At 39.5% G+C, this 17,823-nt stretch overlaps 1 protein-coding gene across 1 annotated transcript in view; it reads left to right on the top strand.

Moving 5' to 3' along the window:
- Window positions 1-17,823, top strand: part of LOC126188561 (E3 ubiquitin-protein ligase MYCBP2-like) — a gene marked incomplete at its 5' end in the record, with an annotated part of 354,851 nt that overhangs the window by 331,822 nt on the left and 5,206 nt on the right. Inside the window, one exon of the mRNA XM_049930160.1 lies at window positions 3,456-3,563. Within this exon, the coding sequence (XP_049786117.1) occupies window positions 3,456-3,563 (108 nt within the window). The remainder of the gene's footprint in view (window positions 1-3,455; window positions 3,564-17,823) is intronic.

Genomic DNA, 17,823 nt, shown 5'->3' with positions numbered 1-17,823 from the left:
ACAGTGGTGTCCTTTTTTAATTTTAATTTTTTATTAAAAAAGAGAGAATAGAATATTTTATTCACCAGAATTTTTTCATACAATGGGCTTTATAACTAGCTTATTTAAGAACTAAAATATCTTCTTTATCACTTACAAAAAATATATTTTGAATAGAATTCACTGTATTTTAGCCAAGATTATAACATGGTCTTATACTTATTTAGTGTTACTGTATGAACAGAGTGTGGTAACTGATTTAAAAATTTTATGCTCAGGTATTTATAGCTATTATGGACTGTAGCCAGTCTTGAGGAAGGCAAATCCAACAACTGATTTTTTTCTGGTAGTGTGTACATATACATCACGTCTCCTGCTGAATTTTTGCAGATTTTTCTGTAGCATATATTAAACAGTTATGTAAGTACAGGTTAGGTACTGTCATTATGCCAAGACATTTAAAGCAGCTTCTGCAAGGCTCTCTGGGTGCTAATCCTAATTAACATTTGATTGTCTTCTTCTGCCATCTGAAAATATATTTAGCTCCTGGGGAATTACCCAAAAGCCATATCCCATATTGCAGATAGGCATAGAACAAAGAAGAATATGGTTAAATTAACAGCTTTTTGCTCATACTGTTACTTAATTTATACAGTAAAACATGTACATGAGCTAGTTTGCTACACAGACAATTGGTGTGCTCTTCCGATGAGAATCATTGCTCTATGAACATATCAAGTAATATTACAGTTTTATTTTTGGTTTTAGTTACCTTGAGATTGAAATTTATTTCTTCTGTTTTTTGTCTGGTTTATGCACAGGTGATTGACTAGGCATGAGTGAGTAACCATTTGCATAATTTCCCTGTTGTTAACTAGTACACTTTGTAAATTTTCACCTGTGTTTTTAGTGTCACATCATCAGCATATAGTATGTTGTTACTTGTTATGTAATTACAAAGTTCATTAATGTAGATAATAAACAGGAAAGGCCTAAGAACAGAGCCTTGATGTATTCCTCATTTTATTGGTAGTATTTCTGATCTTTGATGATATGCACACATAAGCTGTGACTTCTTGCTTAAATAAGATATGAATAAACATAGTGTTTTATCTCCACTGAGCCAAATACTTTGCTTTGCTTAAGTCAATAAGTATTCCAGCCTTATTTCATACCATTCATAAACATTATTCATCAAAGCTTCAGTTACTTCTACAGTCGACAGGTGACGTTAATCTGACCTGTTGTTAATTTAAAATTTTGTTGCCCTTAAAATAGTTTGTAACTGTTTATGCATAAATTTGCTATTACCTTGGATATGTTGGGTTCTATTGAAATGGATCTGTAGTTATTTCTGTTGATTTTTTTATACACAGGCAAGGTAACTGTGAGCTTAATTCTGGGAAAATTCCTTACTCTAGCACTGTTTTTGGCAGTGAGAGAAGTGACATTTTGGTTTCTTTTGTTGTGCACTTTGAGAAGAGATTACTGAGTGCAAAATAGTCTTGTTTTGGAATTGCTTATTTTGTTTATCGATTTGTGAATCTTGTTTAAAGCGGTTAGGGCCCAAATGATTTATCACTTGCTGATTTGTTTGAGGGAGCAGGGCTTGTGCATCTAAGGTAGGATAATTTATTGAAGTGGTGGTGCTGGCACTATTTACATGATATGCATTGAGCTTATAATAGTCTATAGGAATACTGTTTTGTTTGTAGATATTATTAATTTCTGTTTTAATGACATTCCAAGCTGCTTCACATTTATTTTTAAAATTTAAAATATACTCATCATTTGCATTGCACTTAGTTTTTTTTTTACTTTTCTCACATTTATGTAAGTTTCCTTGTCCCTATCATTTTTGTGAAATATATCTTTGAGAACGATTAGTAGTATCCTGAGAGTTTGTTATGTTGGGAAGTGTACCTCTTGGTATGATGCTGCTTGTATTAATGTGATATCTTGTTGGTACAGTAGGGCATACGTTTTCTATTATGCACTTAATATCTGGCAGGGAAATGGAAAAGCATTTAGCAGTTGTATATCCATTAATGAGATCAATCCATTTTCTGTAACTGCTTTATCATATTTTTACATTGGATTCTTCTAGAAATCTAATTGTCACTTGTCTTTCTGTAGTACTGAGAGGCATAGCCCTCCATGATATGATACTCCCAGTTTATAACATTATAGTCAAGAGAGTTTCTGTGTACATTATTAATTGTGTTATTAGCACATCCAATCAGTCTAGCTGGCTTTTCATTGAGACAGCAATAGTCCAACGATTTCAGAGAATTAACCATATGAATAACATTTTTCTCCATACTCTTGTACAGTGTCCGTGTTATCAGCTACAGTTATAATTGTATATTGTTTATATTTGGACAACTGCAATATTAACATATCATTTTTTCTATAAATATTATCTCATATGAGCTTGGAGTCTGATAAACTGAAACAATTACAATTTTTTGTGTGCACATTATTATGCTACCTACTCCCAATATGCCTTCAAGGCATTTTCTGCTAAGGTATTTGGTGGGGTAACGTAAATCAAGGTTGCTTTTAATGAAGATTGAGATCCCATCATGTGAAATGCTTCTTCTACAGTAACTAGCAAGTATCCAGGGGGAACACTCAACTCTATTTCAGGGTCTTTCAGCCTCTATTCAGTGATACACAAAACACTGTAGTTAATTTTATCAAACCAGTATTGTAATTCATTGACTTTCCCTCTAAGAGATTGTACATTTATATGAAACATGAGAGTATTGTTATTGGTATACAAAGGCATTTTGATTTCACTGGGTTCTGCATGATCAATATTTTCACTGTGTGATTTAAAACAGTAGAGTTATCTCAGTGAATTAGTCTGCTGCAGTTTCCTCTTAATGTGGCTTTTACCCTTCCAGCCCCTGTAATGTCATTTGATCTAAAACGGTAGATGCATAATTGTGCACAGAAAGCCTATCTTTTAAAAGAAGACCATTGGGTTCATGCATTTCATTTATAATTTTGTTTATCTCCTGATAGAAATTTCTTGCCATGGCGATGTAGGCACTCACATGTTCACTGTGCACATTTTTCTGTAGTCTATTAATAACTACTATATTGTATTGTATTTTATGTAAATGGAGCTTAGTTGTTTTATTTTAATTTTGGGTTTATGGATCTCTTTGTTAACATGTGAAATAAAAATCAGATCATGTCTATGAGTTATCTTCACAACAACAGTGTTTTTCATCTTATTCACACCTAAAAAATTCTTCAAACTGTGTCGCATTTTTGGCTTCCTTATTTATTGTATGTAGCATTTGGCTTACAGACTTTTACGCTTTCATATTATATTATCATATCTTGTACGAATTTAATGTATGTACTTGTAAAGTATATTCTGTAAGTCATATACTAAATAAAATAAATAGCATTATGTGACATGACGGTGTGACAAAGAATAAATCATAAAATGATTTTTTCAGCTGAAATGTGGACATGTGTTTCACCTTCACTGCTGCCGCTGTGTATTAATGAAGAGATGGTCTGGTCCTAGAATAACATTTGCATTCTCACAGTGTCCAATATGTAAGGTATGTTGTATTCCTAATTATTTTTTAACAGATAGTGCAAATGAATGCAGTGAATTAAGCAATAACTGGTTGAGGAACTGCAGTAGTCACTCCTGCTCTTAGAATCAGTTTTATATTTCCCCATAACATGAGAAAAATGTTGCATGAAGAAAAAGGAAATGGCAATTGAAAGTCAGCAGTAAACTGAAGACAAAACTTTGCAGAAATGTGCTTAAGGCTTTTGCATCAGTTCTCTCTCTCTCTCTCTCTCTCTCTCTCTCTCTCTCTCTCTCTCTCTCTCTCTCACCCTACCCCCCATCCACCCATTCTCATTATTAAAGATAATGCAACTTCGCTTCCAGAAGCTATTATTTTATGCCCTACTGGATAGACTAGAGTGTAGTTCATAGCAGAAGTCATCACTGGATATAACAAAACTATGAACAAGTATGGAAATTGGACAACACCTGATAAAAGAAGCAGGACACTTCATCATTCTGATTGTGAGCTAAAACAAAGCCTGAGTTATGGTTTGAGTTGTCATGTGCTTACACAATGAAACCAAAGCAAATCCAAAGAACAGAGAAGGATTGTAGTCAGTAAACTAATATAGCACATGACAAACAGCTTCGTACAACTAAGTGAACTGATAATTTTCTTGTTGGGTTTGTATCTGGATCATAATTTCATAATACACTCTCGGAAAAAAAAAGAAATGACACACCATGAAGAAATTATCCAAATGGGATGGAAATCAGTAATTGTGATGGACATGCACAGACAAACAAATCATTACAATTTCAGAAAAATTGGATGATTTATTCAAGAGAAGAGGTTCATGAATTGAGCAAGTCAGTAACTTGTTGGTCCACATCTGGCCCTTATGCAAGCACTTATCCAGTGTGGCATTGACTGAAAGAGTTGTTAGATGTCCTCCTGGAGGATATCATGCCAAATTCTGTCCAAGCATTAGATCATCAAAATCCGGAGAAGTCTGGAGGGCCCTACCTATAACATTCCAAACATTCTCAGCTGGGAAGAAATCCGGTGACCTTGCTGGTCAAGGTAGGAGTTGGAAAGCATGAAGACAGGCAGTAGTAACTCTTGCCCTGTGCAAGTGGGTGTTATCTTGCTGAAATGAAAGCCATGAAGGGCAACAAAACGGGGCATAGAATATCATCAATGTACTGCTTTGCTATAAGAATACTGTGAACAACACCCAAAGGGGTCCTGCTATGAAAAGAAATGGCACCCTAGACCATCACTCCTGCTTGTCAGACCGTATGGCAGTTGACAAACACACCCACTGTCTGCGGCATCCCCAGACACGTCTTTATTTTGGCAACTCATTGACTGAAGTAAAAGTGTCCTCAGTGATGATTCCCACTTCAAATTAAGCCCCAGATACCAGCAGAGATGTATCGGGAGGCACCCCAGACAGCGGTGGGATACCAGTTTTGTCACTGAGTGATACTTGTTTGCTATATATAACCAATTGCCTCTGTAGTGCCTGGAGCAGCAATTGTGTTAATTTGTTGCATGATCATTATCTTGCTGTGAGTTTCATTGATTGCTGTGGATGCATGGAGGGTGCTATGAAGTGGCTCATCATACACTGAAATTGCTCCTTGGCTGCCCAGACAAAGACAGTCCATGTGTCCCTTCATGTTATGTCTCAATTCAGGTAATGCAAGTCACCTTGCCAGCTGTAACAGTGTAGACATGTTTTTGTGCAATGTATTACTGCTTTGTTTATTATGAAGGTGGTATATTGGCAGTGTTACATTGTATGTAACTGTTGCCACATCTGCTGAGCCAGAAAAATGGTGTGTTACATGCTTCAGGTACCTACTGATATTTAGAGAGGATTTCTACTAATTACATTCCTACTAGCCGCCTTTCCATGCATTTTTGCCTAATTTTGCCACAATGTGTGCTTTTACCAAAAAATGAACTACTGTCATCTGTTGATTGGTGAGTACAAACACTGTTTCAAAATTTGAGCAATTTATTTGTTCTCGTTGATTGGTTTATATGCTGACAACACTACTTTATAAGACTGAATTATTTTTACGTATGGGTGAGGCTACGGTTGGAAGCACCCAGAACCTTAGCTTGTACTTTGTGGTCTGGGCCTAAAGAAACTACCACATCTTTATTGAGGGAGTCTGCATAGAACACCTTAAAGTCTTTGCAAGAAAAGTCCATTGTCCAGGCCACAAAGGATTGATATGTTGTCTTGTGTGCTTCAAGTGTTTGGTTAGCAAGTCACAAATATCATCAAATGATATGCTACTATGGTCAGAGAGTTGTATTAGTTTTTAGACTATCGCATATAAATAGTTAGTTGAGGACAACATTAGAGCTCCTTCACAAGTAAGGTCGATAATCACATGTGCTTCACAGCAGAGAGAAAGTGCCATAAATAAGTGTCCCACCTCTATTTAAAATTAAGTGTCTCACCTCTTTTAAAATTATTATTTTGCTGAATCAGTTGTTGCATTAATGCCATTTTTTTATATTTCCGTTCCCGACACTTATGATGCTGTTGGAGTGTTCAGCTGCTGATGCCACAAATAGAGAAACTGTTAATCAGTATTAAAGCACACAAAGTACAGTCCTTGTTGCTACTTTACTATCTTGTTGAATAAACAAGAATACCATTTCTAAAGTAAGTCACTGCTGGGAGAGCAGCAAAGTTATGACTGGTGTTTTGTGTCCAGCAAAGCCACTCACTCTGCTGAGACAATAGTGAAGGCTTTCCTAATTTTTGTTATGAATAAACTACATTACTATACTTTCCAATAGATTAATGTGTTTCAGACTGTAACTTGAATCTTATCAAATGAGCTATCCAAGCATGACTCATAATCTGTGCTCTCAGCTTCAATTCTGTTAGCATCTGTCTCCTACTTTTAAAGCTTCACAGTAGCTCTCTTGCATATCTTGCTAAACTAGCATTCCTGGAAGAAACGATATTGTGGAGAAATGATTTGGCCACAGACTTAGGCTTATTTCAAGAACGAAGCTTTCGCTCTGCAGCACAGAGAATGCTGTTGTGGAACTGGTGACAGATTAAGAGTCTTTGCCATGCCAGGAAGTTTCGAAACCATACACACAATGTTTGAGAGTGAAAGACTAACTTCAGAGCAAAGGTCAGACACCTAAATATCATTTTAGAAGTTGTCCATGCAAGTTTCATTTGCATTTACATGTTTGATAGGTTTTGAAGATACTTAATGTGTTTAAGTTTTAAAAAACTTCATATTTAAATGGGATTGGAAATATTAATTGATACAATTGATACTAGAAATTGTGGAATGAATGAAGGGGGAAACTGTTAATATTTCTTACCAATATTTTCACTATAACAATAATTTCTGCTATCAGGATGAATCAGTTCAAGCTAGTTGACATATTAATAAGACAGCACATAATTTCACTAAAACAGAAATGTAAAAATATGTATAGTGTTTGCAGCTGATAAGATATATCCTGAGAAGTGTGAAGATTATGATAGTTTGTCTTGTCTTTTACTTATAGAACACAGAATTCAAGAAGTTGCAAGTAACATTACAATGAAAATCATCTTCCTGCACAGAATGTTGTAGCATTTTCTCTGGCAGTACATTAAGTTTCTAATTTGTGTGACACTGCTTACTAGGAAATTTATATTCATGGAGTTGAAAGCAGCATTGTCATTTCAGAAAAGTTACATATTCGATTCCAGTGAGGGTGCTAGAATGGAGGCAGATGTTCTTCTGTTTGTACAAGAATATGCTGACAATATGGGGGTGTGGTTCAGGGTTCTCCATCTGTAACATAGATGGTGCAGTGGCTATGATTTGGTCAAACATCAGTTTTCCAGGAATCTTAGAATCCTCACAGACCATTAAGTGCCCCACACTGGAAAAACAGCAAAATTTTGAAAAGTATCAAAACATATAAAATAGTGATCTCTGCACAGTTGAGGTTTACTTTGTGATCTTCTAGGAGTAAGAAGAAATGTTTAACGTGCTTTCAAATCCCTTACATATTGATGTGTGTAATACAGAAACTGAATTACAGCTGGAACTAATCTATATTTTCTATAATGAAGGTCAATAGCGGGACTTCAGTTTGAAACACATGTTTTCATATTTTATTCAGAAAGTGGTAGCACACTTTGATTCATGGATAGTCAGTAACAGTTGTTGTTCTTGTTTAGCATGCAGAGCATGGAGCACTGTGTCATGCCATCAGCAGTCCATAACATCAGATTGAATGACAGCCAGCCAACAAGCAGAGTTCATTGTGTGTTGCTTCACTTTCCATACAGTCACCTGTTCACCAGAGCCAGCTGCTAGCGTATGATTGTGACATGAGTTCTAGCCAGTCACATGAGCAGATGAGAGAGTACTCCTGGTTTACATTAACACCACAGATAGTGCCAAAACATTCAGCACCACAGACAACATCTAATGAGTCATAGTGTACGAAGAGCCTAGTTGTTGTTGTTGTTGTTGTGGTCTTCAGCCCTGAGACTGGTTTGATGCAGCTCTCCATGCTACTCTATCCTGTGCAAGCTTCTTCATCTCCCAGTACCTACTGCAACCTACATCCTTCTGAATCTGCTTAGTGTATTCATCTCTTGGTCTCCCCCTCCGATTTTTACCCTCCACGCTGCCCTCCAATACTAAATTGGTGATCCCTTGATGCCTCAGAATATGTCCTACCAACCGATCCCTTCTTCTGGTCAAGTTGTGCCACAAACTCCTCTTCTCCCCAATCCTATTCATTACCTCCTCATTAGTTATGTGAGCCTAGTAGTTGGCCATATTCACATCACCCCTGTGTCTGCTGAGAACTTTTATAATGGCCCTCTTACTGACTCTAGTCACAAAACAGCTTCCTTGCCAAATGTGTCACTTGATTTAATGTAACCTATGTTGTGCCTACAAGTTAAAAAATATGTATGGTTGTGGGACTCACTTTGTAAAATGTGCACGCCTTAGGGTTCATGGTAAATGTTTTGAGGATGTAATGCAAGTTCTTACTTTTCCAAAATCTTCACCTCTCATTTTCTCTGCTTCAAGTTGTGTATGCCAAAGCATGGTTTGAAACAATTTAATGCAGACTTCCACCACTGCTCCTTTTTAAGAAATTGCTCAGTAGGAATTCATCCCTTTGAGAACTCTAACAATGCCCAGGGATGTTTTCCTCATTTGAAAAAAGAAAGATAGCATACGAGTCAAATTTGGGCTCTGAAACATTAATGCTTGGAGCTGGGATTCCTTAGAAAATGCTTATCCAATTCATGTTCACTTGGATTCCTTCACAAAGCTGTGGAAGACTCATTACACTACGTCAGTTTGTAGTTTCTGTCCTACCTTCATCAAGTATTTAAAAAATGTAAATTTCATGTGACTAGGGCCTCCCGTTGGGTAGACCGTTCGCCAGGTGCAAGTCTTTCGATTTGACGCCACTTCGGTGACTTGTGCGTCGATGGTGATGAAATGGTGATGATTACGACAACACCCAGTCCCTGAGTGGAGAAAATCTCTGACCCAGCCGGGAACTGAACCCAGGCCCTTAGGACTGACACTCTGTCGCACTGACCACTCAGCTACCAGGGGCAGACATCAAGTATGATTGTGGCAAAATATCCAACGGAGTAGCAAAGAAAAGACACATGATCATTTTCTCACATTCATAGTTATCTTCATTTTTATTGAACACTCACCATCAGAGAAGATCCAGACACCAGAATGTGGCTATGTCTCTGGGTCATATTCATTAGCAATATTCCATCTCCATGTAAGTTATCGAATATTGATTTTGACCCATCAGAATTAAACCTATAAAGCATATGTTGACAGACTTCCACATATGCCAAGCCATTTATTCCCAAGTGAGAGATGAATAATCAACTGACTATATATTTCACTGGAATGAAGAATTGTACTCAAAATATCAAAGTCAGTAACCAATGCAATCACAAGACTATGCAGAATGTGGATGCCCCTTTCAATCGCTCTCTTTTACTTTTGCTGCAAAATGACACCTATATTATGTGTTCAAGGCTGTTGTTAGGCACCAGGCTGATTTTCTTTCCTTTGTAGTTGTTTAGCGTGCTCCATAAATAAAAATCACACAATGTTAAGTCTGGGGCCTTCGAGGCAAGAGGCCCACAAGTCTGTCTCAGGGTACATGTTATTGATGCGGTTCATACTTTGGTTGGATATGTAAGCAGTTGCTACATCTCGTTAGAATACTGCACACAGCTTCTCTACATCTGTTAATTGTGCATATAAAGAGTCTAAGTGTAATTGAAAAATATGGGGCAAATAATGCACATGCTGGACAACACAGCAAACTCCTATTTCTATGAGTGGAGCGGTTCTTCATGCAGAATATGTGAGTTCTCCGGCGACCAGTATCTGCAATTCTGGGAGTTTATATAACCCGACAAATGAAACCAAACCTCATCTGACATGAAGTAAAGCAAGGGGTCCAAGTAATCATTAGCAATTGGTGTTAACAACCAGTTACAATATTGAACTCTTTTTTTTTTCCCATGACTCGCTCTAATAACAACTATTATACCACACTCACATGACAGGCTTTTAATTTCATATCTTTTAGTACACAATGACATGGTGTGTGAGATACACTTGCCTGCTGTGATAGGCTTCTTACTGACTTTCAGAGACTTCTCGTAATGTGCATGCGAATTCTGCCTATAGTTTCAGGGGTCCTCACTGTCGATTGCCTATTCTTCTGCACATTCTGAATGGATCAGGCAATCCTCCCATTTCTTATACAGATCTTGAATAATTCTGGTCATGGGGTTTCCTACCACTTTGCCTCACATGAAACTTTTTTTTTACCCTTCTTGATGGAGCCTGTCTTTATGTAACACTCCACAAGATCAGTTTGCTGTTCTACTGCAAACTCCCCATTTCAATACCAGCTCAACAATATGAGGTAGTCACAACAACTGACACACTAACAAACAGCTGCACTCAATGTTCCAATAAAATGCAGTGTAGCCAACTTTCGAGAGAGTATTGCCACTTCACAAGCAACCAGTACATAAGGCGTACCAGTTTTATGTGAGACACCCTGTATTAAACCACCAAAAGACCATGGCCATGGCCAACTCTATGGCTGATAGAAATGAAATTTCTGTTTGTTACATGACAAGTTGCAATGTATAAAGGTGCATTACAAGTAGTAATGTATTGTAAACAGATCCCTGTTGACACATTAGTAGGTAACTATTTTCTTCAAAAAAATTATAATCTATTAACATACATATTAAACTACCAGTAGGAGATAAACAGCACTTATTTTAAACAGCTGAGGAAGCAGCACCTTTTTCAAATTAACTAGCTTTTCAAAGTACTTGTTTTTAAAGTAGCTAGTTTAGAAAGTTACATTTAGCTGGCACAAATGCAAACAAATAGTGATAAGCAACATAGTGAGAGTTTAGTGTCAGTACATTGTGCATATTGAGTTTTTAATAATTGCTTATCTCTTGTTAATGTATACCATGACTTGTTCCATAGTCCTGAAGATTCTCCTTCTTGGTAGGACTACAGGACTTAATGAATGAGTGAATATATGGATCATGACAGTGCAGGCTCTCTTATCACTTACTGTTTAGAGTTACTATTCAAACTTTCACTAGTTCGGTATATTGGAAGATATGTTCAAAACAGTTTTTTTGACAAATATGATGAAGAAGGAAAATTATGTAGTGTCATTCCATTATATCATACAGTATTGCATCCAGAAGTGTATAAAATGAAACACTGGTAGTCTGAATTCAAGAATGACCTGCAGAGCCTGTTCAAAGAACTGGCTATACTCAATACTGCTCCACACTGCATTTGTTGCTTGATAAAATTTGATGTAGTTAGGGACCAGAAAATGTAGCATCTTTTTTTGCCAAAATTAGCATCTATTTTTTGCAAAATTTGTGTGTATTTTTGACGAAATTTGCATATATCTTTTTGTTTGTAAGTAATTAGACACACAAATTTAAAAGGTTATCAGGCTACACGAGAGAAGACGAACAAAGCCATAGTTCTTTGAAACTGTTTAAAAAAGTGCTCATTGGTAACTTTTTTGACTGAAATGTTTGCTTTTGAAAAAACTTCAGCACCTTTTTCTCTGAAAATGGCATTCATTTTCTTCATTAGGCTGCATTTAAGCTTTCAAAAATGACTGTCTTCTTAAAAAGCAGCAGGATTTTCCCACCAGTGAATTGAATGCGTCTCCAGTTTAAGATGTTTCTGGACATTATTTGTCTTTTCCCACCCAGTTCAGTGATTACAAAATCTGCAGATTATTTATTTCTACCATTCATGGGCATTCATAATAGTGCAACCCTTGCTTGACAACGCTACAGGCAGAGTGGGCGAGGCACTTAGCATAGACGTAGAACTAAATGCACTCTGGCTCTATTTTAATGTTAGGGGGAGAATTTTGGTGCAGTCAAAAAATGTTTCAGATACTGTTTTCCAATTGCTATAGTGCAGAGTGAAGGCAGTATAGGCTATAGTGGCAGATGGCTGTGTACATTCAACAGATTTGAATTTTGACTGTCTGAGGGAAATGAGCAGTGTGGAGAAACAAGCCTTGCCTTCCTTCCGCAGGGCAGCGCCTATAGCAGGTAGCAGAACTGACGCATTGTCACAGGGATCACCAGTCTCTTATGGTGTTGGAAGAGTCGTAATTAAAATCCGTGATGGACCACGATTAGTTGCTTCAATTATTTAAAAATAAGAAAAGAAAACAATAAGCAATGTCCAACACAAAACATTTGGGGACAGCTACCACGCAGCTGCTCATTGAGGTTAGCAGGGTATAAGAGTATTGTTAAAGGTATATTCAAAGCCCATCCTTTTTGGTATCCGATGCAACCACAGTTCAAAGCGACCACCACCTAATTTGCCATGTTAAAGGTGTACATATTATTCCATCTTTTGAGCTTTCGCTAACAAACAAACGTTCACATTTTTTTGGTATAAAATGCTTTAAGTCGCATGGCTGGGTACTATGTTGCACTATAGTGTGTATCTTAAATGGACTTTTCAACCATCCACAGTTAGCATGGCGCCAAATCAGTAAGAGCTTTGATAGTTTATTGTGTTCGTACACTTTTTACTTGGCAATTACTTCAAAATAAGAAAAGAAAACAACGAGCAATGTCCAACACAAAACATCTAGGAACAGCTACAGCTGCTCGTTGAGGTTAGCAGGGTATAAGAGTATTAAGGTACACTCCTGGAAATTGAAATAAGAACACCGTGAATTTATTGTCCCAGGAAGGGGAAACTTGATTGACACATTCCTGGGGTCAGATACATCACATGATCACACTGACAGAACCACAGGCACATAGACACAGGCAACAGAGCATGCACAATGTCGGCACTAGTATAGTGTATATCCACCTTTCGCAGCAATGCAGGCTGCTATTCTCCCATGGAGACGATCGTAGAGATGCTGGATGTAGTCCTGTGGAACGGCTTGCCATGCCATTTCCACCTGGCGCCTCAGTTGGACCAGCGTTCGTGCTGGACATGCAGACCGCGTGAGACGACACTTCATCCAGTCCCAAACATGCTCAATGGGGGACAGATCCGGAGATCTTGCTGGCCAGGGTAGTTGACGTACACCTTCTAGAGCACGTTAGGTGGCACGGGATACATGCAGACGTGCATTGTCCTGTTGGAACAGCAAGTTCCCTTGCCGGTCTAGGAATGGTAGAACAATGGGTTCGATGACGGTTTGGATGTACCGTGCACTATTCAGTGTCCCCTCGACGATCACCAGTGGTGTACGGCCAGTGTAGGAGATCGCTCCCCACACCATGATGCCGGGTGTTGGCCCTGTGTGCCTCGGTCGTATGCAGTCCTGATTGTGGCGCTCACCTGCACGGCGCCAAACACGCATACGACCATCATTGGCACCAAGGCAGAAGCGACTCTCATCGCTGAAGATGACACGTCTCCATTCGTCCCTCCATTCACGCCTGTCGCGACACCACTGGAGGCGGGCTGCACGATGTTGGGGCGTGAGCGGAAGACGGCCTAACGGTGTGCGGGACCGTAGCCCAGCTTCATGGAGATGGTTGCGAATGGTCCTTGCCGATATCCCAGGAGCAACAGTGTCCCTAATTTGCTGGGAAGTGGCGGTGCGGTCCCCTACGGCACTGCGTAGGATCCTACGGTCTTGGCGTGCATCCGTGCGTCGCTGCGGTCCGGTCCCAGGTCGACGGGCACGTGCACCTTCCGCCAACCACTGGCGACAACATCGATGTACTGTGGAGACGTCACGCCCCACGTGTTGAGCAATTCGGCGGTACGTCCACCCGGCCTCCCGCATGCCCACTATACGCCCTCGCTCAAAGTCCATCAACTGCACATACGGTTCACGTCCACGCTGTCGCGGCATGCTACCAGTGTTAAAGACTGCGCTGGAGCTCCGTATGCCACGGCAAACTGGCTGACACTGACGGCGGCGGTGCACAAATGCTGCGCAGCTAGCGCCATTCGACGGCCAACACCGCAGTTCCTGGTGTGTCCGCTGTGCCGTGCGTGTGATCATTGCTTGTACAGCCCTCTCGCAGTGTCCGGAGCAAGTATGGTGGGTCTGACACACCGGTGTCAATGTGTTCTTTTTTCCATTTCCAGGAGTGTATATTCAAAGCCCATCTTCTTGTGGTATTCGATGCAACCACAGTTCAAAGCTACCACCACCTAATTTGCCATGTTTAAGGTGTACATGTTATTCCACCTTTTGAGCTTTTGCTAACAAACAAATGTACACATTTTTTTGTTATAAAATGCTTTAAGTTGCATGGCTGAGTACTATGTTGCATTACAGTGTGTGTCTTAAATAGACTGTTCAACCATCCACAGTTGGCATGACGCCAAATCATTGAGAGCTTTGATATTTTATTGTGTTCGTACGCTTTTTACTTGGCAAACAGATCCTTATGCACATTACCTTTCCAAATTTGGCATCGCCAGATGATATACAATACCAGTAACTGAAAATTGGTTACATTTTTAATATTTGTATGTTACTTCAAACTGTTACAGATAAAGTAATTCATCTGGATACAATTCCGTAGGAAATAGCATGTATTAAGTAATTTTGCATTTCGAGACAGAATTTGGATCTACTTCGCATTTATCACAAAATGCAAATTTTTCCAATCCCTAGCTGTAATTTATTTCTCTTTCAAACATACATGTCTATAAATGGAATCAGTATTTGGAATAAGAACAATCAGTGTAGTCTAATGTCACTTAGTAGTCTAGTGTCACTTAGTTTAGTAGGGAATCGTGTCCACCACTGAGGAACATTTATTCTACATAAATGGTCAGCTATAATTATGGTAATCTTTTCAAGTACTTAAAATTTTGTGTAGTTTATCTGAAACACATTAGGAAAACCACAAGGCTTTCTCTTTGAAAATTGCACTTCTGATTCCTTCTTACATCTCAGTCAGCATTTTCCAGTAATCTCTCTGTTAAAGGAATATTGTAACTCATAGCTACAATGAGAGAAAGACAGATGAACAAAACCTGCATTTTGGATTGAATGTATAGCAGTTTGTTTTCTGTTCCTTTTCTTGTTTTCTGCTTCAGTTGCTTTGGCACCTTCCTCAGGTTGTTGAAAGCTGAGTGGCTTCAGCTGGTTATGTTTGTTCAGTGCAGAACAGCAGTAAAGGATTACAGTTGTATGTCCTCAAAAATCCGGGGTAATTTTCTTTTAATGTCAGGTCTTTATTTTCTTTCTCACATATGAAGAGTTATTCTTGCATATGTTTAATGCATTTCTTCTCAGCTTTGTTTACAACAAATCTCTTCTGCATAATTCTGTGAACATTAATTCCAATTTTGACATAGATGAGACAATCAACCCACAAAGCTTTTAGTTTCCCACACATCACCTAAAATTAGTAAGTCCAGAAACTGCTGTATATAGCTCAGAGATTCCATAATAAATTAAAAGGCAAGGATGTACGGAATTCAGGGTTGGTCAAACAATGTATTTAACTCGTTCAATAAACTTTTTCTGGGTTTGTGACCGCATTGTCAACATATATGAAACTACTGATGTTTCGGTCCCTGTTGCAAGCGACCTTCTACAGAGTGTTTTGTTTACTGCTCAATGAGAAAAATTTGTTTCTTATATACCTGCAGACCAACAGCCTATCAGAATTAGATAACAGCTATATCTGCAGGTATCTAAGAAACAAAATTTTCTCATTCGACATTAACAAAAACACCCTGAAGAAGGTCGCTTGCAATAGGGACAGAAACATCAGTAGTTTTATATATATTGACAATGCAGTCACAAACCCAGAAAAATTTTATTGAATGTTACAATGGCCGCAGAAGCCTACGTTTATAATGTACTTAACTATTTGATTCTACTCTTATTTGTTACTGTTAACCTACTGGATGAGTAATGAAATGTCTTTTATTTGTTTATTTAAAACAGATCTTCATATTATACCTAAAAACAAAGATGATGTGACTTACCAAATGAAAGTGCTGGCAGGTCGACAGACACACAAACGAACACAAACATACACACAAAATTCAAGCTTTCGCAACAAACTGTTGCCTCATCAGGAAAGAGGGAAGGAGAGGGAAAGACGAAAGGATGTGGGTTTTAGGGGAGAGGGTAAGGAGTCATTCCAGTCCCGGGAGCGGAAAGACTTACCTTATGGGGAAAAAAGGACGGGTATACACTCGCACACACACACATATCCATCCACACATATACAGACACAAGCAGACATATTTAAAGACAAAGAGTTTGGGCAGAGATGTCAGTCGAGGCAGAAGTGCAGAGGCAAAGATGTTGTTGAATGACAGGTGAGGTATGAGTGGCGGCAACTTGAAGTTAGCGGAGATTGAGGCCTGGTGGATAACGGGAAGAGAGGATATGTTGAAGAGCAAGTTCCCATCTCCGGAGTTCGGATAGGTTGGTGTTAGTAGGAAGTATCCAGATAACCCGGACGGTGTAACACTGCGCCAAGATGTGCTGGTCGTGCACCAAGGCATGTTTAGCCACAGGGTGATCCTCATTACCAACAAACACTGTCTGCCTGTGTCCATTCATGCGAATGGACAGTTTGTTGCTGGTCATTCCCACATAGAATGCATCACAGTGTAGGCAGGTCAGTTGGTAGATCACGTGGGTGCTTTCACACGTGGCTCTGCCTTTGATTGTGTACACCTTCCGGGTTACAGGACTGGAGTAGGTGGTGGTGGGAGGGTGCATGGGACAGGTTTTGCACCGGGGGCGGTTACAAGGGTAGGAGCCAGAGGGTAGGGAAGGTGGTTTGGGGATTTCATAGGGATGTACTAAGAGGTTACGAAGGTTAGGTGGACGGCGGAAAGACACTCTTGGTGGAGTGGGGAGGATTTCATGAAGGATGGATCTCATTTCAGGGCAGGATTTGAGGAAGTCGTATCCCTGCTGGAGAGCCACATTCAGAATCTGATCCAGTCCCGGAAAGTATCCTGTCACAAGTGGGGCACTTTTGTGGTTCTTCTGTGGGAGGTTCTGGGTTTGAGAGGATGAGGAAGTGGCTCTGTTTATTTGCTTCTGTACCAGGTCGGGAGGGTAGTTGCGGGATGCGAAAGCTGTTGTCAGGTTGTTGGTGTAATGCTTCAGGGATTCCAGACTGGAGCAGATTCGTTTGCCACGAAGACCTAGGCTGTAGGGAAGGGACCGTTTGATGTGGAATGGGTGGCAGCTGTCGTAATGGAGGTACTGTTGCTTGTTGGTGGGTTTGACGTGGACAGACGTGTGAAGCTGGCCATTGGACAGGTGAAGGTCAACATCAAGGAAAGTGGCATGGGATTTGGAGTAGGACCAGGTGAATCTGATGGAACCAAAGGAGTTGAGGTTGGAGAGGAAATTCTGGAGTTCTTCTTCACTGTGAGTCCAGATCATGAAGATGTCATCAATAAATCTGTACCAAACTTTGGGTTGGCAGGCCTGGGTAACCAAGAAGGCTTCCTCTAAGCGACCCATGAATAGGTTGGCATACGAGGGGGCCATCCTGGTACCCATGGCTGTTCCCTTTAATTGTTGGTATGTCTGGTTTTCAAAAGTGAAGAAGTTGTGGGTCAGGATGAAGCTGGCTAAGGTAATGAGGAAAGAGGTTTTAGGTAGGGTGGCAGGTGATCGGCGTGAAAGGAAGTGCTCCATCGCAGCGAGGCCCTGGACGTGCGGGATATTTGTGTATAAGGAAGTGGCA

Source organism: Schistocerca cancellata, chromosome 5, assembly GCF_023864275.1.
Source record: "Schistocerca cancellata isolate TAMUIC-IGC-003103 chromosome 5, iqSchCanc2.1, whole genome shotgun sequence".
Lineage (NCBI taxonomy): Eukaryota > Metazoa > Arthropoda > Insecta > Orthoptera > Acrididae > Schistocerca > Schistocerca cancellata.
This window is presented reverse-complemented; position numbering and strand designations above follow the sequence as displayed.